This window comes from Panthera onca, chromosome B4, assembly GCF_046562875.1.
Source record: "Panthera onca isolate mPanOnc1 chromosome B4, mPanOnc1 haplotype 2, whole genome shotgun sequence".
NCBI classification, from domain to species: domain Eukaryota; kingdom Metazoa; phylum Chordata; class Mammalia; order Carnivora; family Felidae; genus Panthera; species Panthera onca.
The window spans coordinates 134,496,058-134,503,458 of record NC_138345.1 but is presented as its reverse complement, the minus strand read 5'-3'; the positions used below and the strand labels follow the sequence as shown (position 1 = coordinate 134,503,458).

General features: G+C 60.1%; 1 protein-coding gene across 3 annotated transcripts; it reads left to right on the top strand.

Moving 5' to 3' along the window:
* Positions 1–1,311: 1,311 nt before the first annotated feature.
* On the top strand, positions 1,312–6,324 carry TNFRSF13C (TNF receptor superfamily member 13C). 3 transcript variants are annotated; one of them, XM_060656208.3, is made up of 4 exons: positions 1,312–2,213; positions 2,318–2,744; positions 3,095–3,340; positions 3,746–6,324. In XM_060656208.3, the coding sequence occupies exons 2-4, from the start codon at positions 2,429–2,431 to the stop codon at positions 3,925–3,927; spliced, it is 744 nt and encodes a 247-aa protein (XP_060512191.1). In that variant the 5' UTR covers positions 1,312–2,213; positions 2,318–2,428; the 3' UTR covers positions 3,928–6,324. The 3 variants fall into 3 exon arrangements, with proteins under 3 accessions (XP_060512191.1, XP_060512192.1, XP_060512190.1); XM_060656209.3 differs by having other exon boundaries at positions 1,313–2,213; positions 3,098–3,340; XM_060656207.3 differs by having other exon boundaries at positions 1,313–2,213; positions 3,014–3,340.
* Positions 6,325–7,401: the final 1,077 nt, after the last annotated feature.

The window sequence follows — 7,401 nt, the reverse complement described above, 5'->3', positions numbered from 1 at the left end:
GCTGTGTAAACCAAAATAAGGACTACGTTAGGATTTAACCTAATGTTTACCACATTGGTCTGTTGGGGAAATTTCTCTTAACTGCAGAGTCGAGATTCAAGGCCTCCCGCCCCCTCCCCTTTCAGGAGCCACGAGTGAAGAGGTTTGTCCAGGGCCAGGCACCTGCCCATGCCACTGACCTGGATCGCACATGCTTCTCGCTGTTACCCCTTTGTCCTGGGCACGTGCTCCGGGCACACAGGAGGCACCGAGGGAACGGTCGCTGTCCTTCTCTGGCTTGGGCCCCTGAAGACCACCTCCCGTGCTTTCTGCTGGAGCCGGTGCAGCCACAGTGAGACAGACAGAGGCCCACGCGGCCTGTGCAGAAGTGGCTCACGGAAGTGGCCCCAGGCCGGCCCCACCGGCCCACCCTCTCCTAGGGACGGGGTCCTCACGCCAGGTTCCCACAAGACTCCGTCCGCTCGGCCCGAAGGCGTGAGGTTTAAATGAGGCGTCCGGGTCCAATGTAAGGGCTCTGCGGTCCTGAGAGCGAAAGGTAGTAACGGCACCACTGTGATGAGGGTGGGGATTCCGCCCCCACCTCCCTGCCCCCGCTCCCCTCCAGGCCCCTGGCTCCCCCACCCCCTCAGCGCACACCCACACTCGCACCCACACCCACCATCCCGGACCCACTTCTCCTTTGCAGCTGCCCTGCCGCCTACACCTTCCTGCCATGGAGTTGCTGGCCCGTGGGCAGGGGACGGAGAGGCAGTGGGCCAGGGCTCCTGGGGGTCAGCCGACTCGGGTCCGTGAGTCCTCAGGGTCCCCTGAGCCAGAAACCTGGGGACCAGCCTTTCTCGCCTCACTCCACAGCATCACTCTTTGCTCCTAAACAACTTCTATAGTTTTACTGTTTTTAAAATTTGTTTAAAGTTTAATTTATTTTGAGAAGAGAGAGAGCACAGGGGAGGGGCAGAGAGAGAGGGAGAGAATCCCAAACAGGCTCCGTGGGGCTTAATCTCCTGAACCCGTGAGATCATGACCTGAGATCAAGAGTTGGATGCTCGACCGACTGAGCCAACCGGACTCCCAGCTCCTAACAGCTTCCAGATGGTTCCCCTCCCTGGTCCATAGTGTCCTGTCTCCAACTCTGCAGCAGCCAGAGAGAAGGCCCCTTCTAAAGCAGAGTTCAGAGAAGCTCTCCTTTCACTCCAGCACCTCCTGGGGCTCCTCACTGCCCAGGAGCCTGAGGTCTGAGGCCTGGCCCATCTGCCTCCCCCCCCCCCCCACCAGTCCTTCTGCAGCATCCCCTGGGGCAGTGGCCATGCTGTCCCCTCTCACCTCTCTCTGCCTTTGCCCTTGCCAGTCTCTGCCTGGAAGCTTTCCCTATACCCTTGCAGCTGCTAAAGATCTACTCCTGCCCCCAAGCCCTTGCCCTGTCCCCTGGACAGTAATTCCTGCCTCTGTGCCCCCCACCCCAGACCTGAGTGCTTAGGGGTCTGGTATGGCCCACCAAATCCGTGCTGAGGCTCTCTGCCAGCCCCTGCCCCCAGGGAAGGGGCAGCAGGTGTCAAGGAAGGCAGAGGGGGCCTGTGCGTATGTCTGACGCTCAATCTGAGAGAGCTGTGGATGACAGGTGGGGGAACCCAAACACTGGAGAATAGAGACAGACAGAGGGGACCTCCGTGAGACACAGAGGCGAGCAGGCCAGGATACACACAGCCCTGGGGAAAGGAGTTGGGATGGGCAGGCTGCCCATGGGGTCTTGGTCTGTCTGTTCATCTGTCGGTCTGAGTCTCTCTCCTGCCTAGGATCTGGAGACGGAGCTGTCTGTCCTCGAACCCTCGGCTACCCTCCCCCTATCCTGACTGTGCTCTCTACTCCAGCCAGAGGGTCCCCACTATCACGCAGATCTGACTATGACACTCTCTGCTTAAAGTCCTGCACGGTTGGTTCCCCAGTGCCCTCAGCCAAAGCTCCCTTAGCCCTCAGTTGAGGGCCCAGCCTTCTAACCCAGCACTCCCTGGGCCCGTCCACTGTTATGCTCCCCTAGACCCCCCTCCATCTGGCGAACGCCTCCTCCTCATCACCTCCTCTACAAAGCCTCCTCCCTCTCTCTCCATGTCTGCTGCTGCTGCTGCTGCTGCTGCGAGGCGCTGTCTTTCCCTAACATTCGAAGAACTGAACCCGCTCTGCCCTGGAAGAGCAGGAAGTTCCCCCAGAAGAGGAGGCAGGTGAGGTGGGGGGGACATGGGGGTTGGGGATTGTCTGGGGCTGTGGGCTGGCCTTGGGGAGAAGGACAGGGGAGGCCACCCAGAGGTCTGTGTCCTGACTACAGGGGCCCATCCTTTGCCGTCTGAGAGAAGGCCCCCATCTGAGCCCAGCGCGGTCCCAGCGCCCAGCAGAGGGCGGCCCGCCCAGCATCTGGGGGTGATGGTTGAGTGGTTGAATGGAGGAACCACAGGTAGAAGAGAAGGTGTGGGGTGCAGGGCCTCGGGGCCCTGGCGGAGAGTGGTCCCACCCCAGCAGGCGGGAGGGCGGGGCACAGTGGGTGGGCCCCTCCCGGTTTCCTCCTCTGGCTGCTGAAGCCAGACTCAGTCCCGGCTGTGTGCGAGGCAGCATGGGCAGCCAGAGGAGAGGTGCCAGGAGCCTGCGGGGCAGGGAGGGGGCGGCCCCCACCAAGTGTGTGGCGGACAAGTGCTTTGACCCTCTGGTCCGAAAGTGCGTGGACTGCAGGCTCCTCCGGACGCCAGAACCCAGACCGGGTAAGAGTCGACCCGCTCTGCCAGCTGGTCAGCGGGGCAGCCCTGGGGAGGGGGAGGAGGTTCCTGCTACCGCTGCCCCACCGCTGCCAGAGCCCCAGGCACGGCCCCCATCTGCCCCAGGATGGGTGGGGAGGGGGCGACTGGGTCGATGGGGGGCCGTAAGCAGGGACCTGGATGGGGACCAGCGGTCACCACGTGGCCCTCACCGCCCCCTCTCTTTCCCTTCCCCTGTCCACCCCGCCCGGCCCTCCCTCCCCTCCCCGGCCCAGCCTCGCCTCCTCCCGACCCTCCCCCTCCCCGGCCGTCCCTGCCCCCTGCCCCCTGCTCTCTCTCCCCGTCCGCTCCGCCAGCAGCCGGGCCTGGCAGCCTGGCGCCGGGGACCGCGCTGCAGCCGCAGGAGTCGGTGGGCGCGGGGGCCGCCGCCGAGACCGAGGCCGAGGCCGCGCTGCCTCTGCCCGCGCTGCTCTTCGGCGCCCCCGCGCTGCTGGGGCTGGCGCTGGCCCTGGTCCTGGTGGGCCTGCTGAGCTGGAGGTGGCGGCGGCGGCGGCGCCTGCGCGCGGCGGCTCCCCCGGGGGACCCGGACCCGCACCCGCACGGTGAGTTCTGCGGGAGTGGGGGCAGTGGGAGGGAGACTGGACCCCGGGGCAATGTGGAAAGGGGGAGGGGGGGGTGCGCGGGGCACCAGGGCGGGCTCTGAGGACCTCAGGCTGAGTCGGAGTGAGGGACACAGCTGTGGCCTCCCAGAGCCCTCTGAGCAAGAGACACAGGGCTCCCACACTTCTCCCTTCCCCCTGCGCTCCCCGTTTTGCCAGCGCCCTCTGCGCTTCCTGTCCTGAGGGCCCATCACGTGCCACCCCTCCCCACCCCTGCAGGGGGGAGTTCATGACTTATCTCTCCATTGGAGCTTCCAGAACAGGAGCGGAGGCGGGGGGAGGGGGGGGGGGAAGGCTGTGATGCAACCCTGACCTTGCATTCCCTGCCCACCCCCCCCCCCACACCAGAGCCCCTGGACGATGTCATCATCCATCCCCCAAAACCCCTTGATGCCACAGCTCCCGTCTGGCCTCCACCCAGAGAAGACCCAGCCAACACCCCACCTGCCCACAGCGTCCCTGTGCCAGCCACAGAGCTGGGATCCACTGAGCTGGTGACCACCAAGACTGCTGGCCCTGAGCAACAGTAGCGACGGAGGGGGCAGGAAGCGACCCCTGTCCTCCCTGTGAGCTGTCAGCCAGGGGCCTGGAGGTTGGATTCGGCTCTTGACTGCAGTGCCCACCTGCCCCTTTTCTGGGAACCTGGCTGCTCCCCAGCTAACCCTGCAGAACCACAGACTACAGACCGCAGAGTTCAGACGGCAGCGCGTTGTATGGCATGTTAGCGTGTGGCTTAAAACCAGACCATCGCTGGCCGCCGTCGAAGGTGGTGGCTGAGCTCCTGTGCCTTTGTGTGGCTGGGGCACTCTGTGTAGGAGGTTTTTCTTTAAGTGCAGGGAAGCCACCGTAAGCCAGAATGAATCTAGGAACATGACTGAGTAGGAGGATGCTTAATTTGTAGCTGGGTGTTGTATTTCTTTAATACTTGCTCTCGGAGCTGTCCTGCTTTAAAGCTGATGCAAATGGCAGTAATGAGTAACCAACTGAGGGGTTTGCTTCAGGGTTTAATAGAAGGTGATTTTGACAAAGAGCCTGGATTGCGCTGATTCTCGGGTATCTGTACCCCAGGGTCAACCCTGCGCTTGGCCCAGTCTTCTAGGACCTAAGATGCCTTTTTCACCCTCATAGCAGCTTCCAGAGCCCCCAGCTTGCACCGTGAGAGGAGGTATACAGCCCCTCTGGGGCTAGACTGCAAACTCATGATGAAGGCACACGGCCGAAAATCTCCCCAGAGACCCCACCTGGGGTCCCAGCTGCCTTCAAGGCACACTCAGCTGTGCCTAGGGAAAGGCCCAGAACCTGCAAGAGGTTCCTTTGTTCAGAAGCCAGAGCGGGGCTGTGGCCTTGAACCAGCGGACCTGATGCCCCTTGAGCTCCCCTCTGTCTGTGGTCCACCCTCCTCAAGCTAGGCCCTAAGTGCTGGGGTCACTTGGCCATTCTATGCCAGCCCCTGGGATCACCCGTTGTCCTAGGGGAATTGCTCCTCCGACAGCAGTGCCCCCTGCTCTGCGGCCCGAGGCTGAGACCATCTCCTCTAGTTGCGGACCATGCTACACTTGGTCAGGTGCTGCCTCTCCTACTGGCCCTCTAACACAGGGTTAGAAACTCCTGACCGGATTGGACAGTCCTTGGGACTTGTCACAGCTTAGCGCCCTCGCAAGAAGCGTGGACTAGGAGTCAGAAGACGGAGTTTTGGGTACCATTGTGTCTCACTGGAGAGCCTTGGCCATGCTCTGTTGCAGGCATCAGATGCTTTCCGCCCACCTCTCCCTGACCTTCCCGGCAGACCTTCACCCTTCCCGCCCACCCCCCTTCTCAGCCCAGAAGATGGTCTGGAGCCTCCAGGACCCTGACCCTCACACTGAAGTCTTCCTAGCCACTCCCTCCCTGAATGCATCCCAAGTGCCCCTATCCGCAGGCTGCCAGGTGGCTGGGGTAAGGTCAGGTGGCTGGCGGGAGGCAGGAGGGTGGGAAGCAGGCCCAGACATCCAGTCCCCTTCAGCTCGGGATCGGGGAGTCTGAGCTGTTCCTCCTGGCCACTCCTACCTCCCACTCACCTTTTCCACCGCAGTGGGGGACCGGGCCCTGGAGGTAAAACACGTGCGTAAAACCCCTCTGGGGTCCAGACATGCAAACCTCTGGCACCGCTGTGTCCCAGTCAAACCCCAGCTTCCCCTCTGGTCTCGGTTTCCGTTTCTGAAAAATGGGGGGTTGGATGCAAAGTGCTCCTCTGGGCTTATGGCCCTTAGAGGAGAAGAACCGGAAAGAACCTTAAAGAATCCTTACCCCCACCTCCCTCCATTTTATAGATGAAGAAATTGAGGCCCAGAAGAAGCAAGTTTCCTGGGAGAAGAACCGGGAGCAGAGGCGGGGGGAGAGGTGGGCAAAGAGGGGGCCAGTCTCCCCCAGGCCCCAGTCGCCCAGGGGCTTCCAGTCCCTGGCTCTCTGTCCGGGCAGTGCTTTCTAAGGAGTCTTCATGAAGTTACTGCATTTGACCTTAATGACAGCACCTGGAGGAGGGCATGGGTCTTTGTTTGCTTTAAAAAAGGTTTTTGTGTTTTGTTTTTTTCATTAGAAAAAAAAAGGGACGCCTGGGTGGCTCAGTCGGTTAAGTGTCTGACTCTTGGTTTCTGCTCAGGTCACAATCTCACAGTTCATGGGTTCAAGCCCCACACCGGGCTCCATGGTGTCAGCGTGCTTGGGAATTCTCACCCTCTCTCTCTGGCCCTCCCCCAGTCACTCTCTCTGTCTCTCTCTCAAAATAAATAAATAAACCTAAACACAAAATCGAGACCTGATTTGTTGACATTTTGGAAAGTTCGACAGTGATCCAGGGTGGAGTCTATGGAGAAATGACCCATAACTGGTGGGTTCTCTATGTGGTTGTAATTACATAAACTCATATCTTGGCGGCCATATTTGGTGAGTTTTCTCTTGTCTTTAAATACTTTGCAAACAAGATTTTCAATATTTGTAGAGTTTTCCGCTTGAGCCTTTGGTTGCTTTTGGTTTTTGCTGTTGTAGCTGTGAGGCAGGAGTACCTCCTCGACATAAATCTTTGCCCGAGTTTTTTTAGGGCCCCTGTTGGTTGAATTGATCTGCTGAAAATCTGATTTCCTGAAAATCTAAATTCTGTTCAAGTCCATGAACAGGGATTAGATGTCCCATTTTGCAGATGGGAAGAACGAGGCCCGGGAGATGAAGGGATCTGGCCCAAGCTGCACTAAGCAGTGGTGGAGCTGGGCCGTACCCAGGCTCCTGTCCGTGTCCAGAAGGTCATTGGCCCAGGTGCCCTCCTTGGGAGTGCTGACTCCAGGGATTGATTCCAGGCTTTACGTCTTGTTTACATCACTGCTCAAAGATTTCTTTCCCAACTGGTCTCTTTTGGCTGTAAGAGGCACCCAAGATAGACTTTGGAAAAACTGCTTGTTGGGTGGGAAGCAGCTGCCCCTCCCCCAAGCCTGTGTTTCTGGCCAGTTTTTCCTGAAGGAGGGTCTGGTTTCCCCGGGGTCCCCAGGGCCCAGGCAGGTGGAGGCGGGGCTGGCTCAAGTCTCAGTTCCTCCTGGGGCTTCCTGCAGGCACTTTTCACTTCCTGCCCAGCAGCCCTGGGCTCTGGGCTCCTGGTGGGGGTGGGGAGGCCCAGCTGGGGAGGCCAGGGAGGAAGGACTTGACCCCTTACCTCCCGCTGTCTCAGCAAGGATGGCCCCACACAGCCCTTGCCTTTAGAAGCTGGTGGCATCTCTCTGAGCCCGTCTCATCTTCTAAATGGAGCCCAAGGGCCAACCAGCTGTCCGAGATTAAAGAGGTCATGTGGCAAGTCGGGTCCTCATCCTGGAGTGCCTCCATCCCATCCTTCCCTGGGACGCAGACACTTCCTGCCCGGAGCCCCCAACCCTCAGAAATTCTCCTGGAAAGCTAGTTTCCCAGAGCTGGTCTGAGGCTCTAGTCTCGGCAGTTACCACTCCCACCGCTCATCCATTTACTGTCCCACTGATCACACCAGA

Excerpts from the sequence above, each read along its gene's own strand:
- TNFRSF13C (XM_060656207.3), top strand. The coding sequence starts at position 2,429 with ATGGAGGAACCACAGGTAGAAGAGAAGGTGTGGGGTGCAGGGCCTCGG. Across the intron at positions 2,745-3,013 it reads GACGCCAGAACCCAGACCGG|CCTCGCCTCCTCCCGACCCT; the intron begins GTAAGAGTCGAC and ends TCCCCGGCCCAG. Across the intron at positions 3,341-3,745 it reads CCCGGACCCGCACCCGCACG|AGCCCCTGGACGATGTCATC; the intron begins GTGAGTTCTGCG and ends CCCCCACACCAG.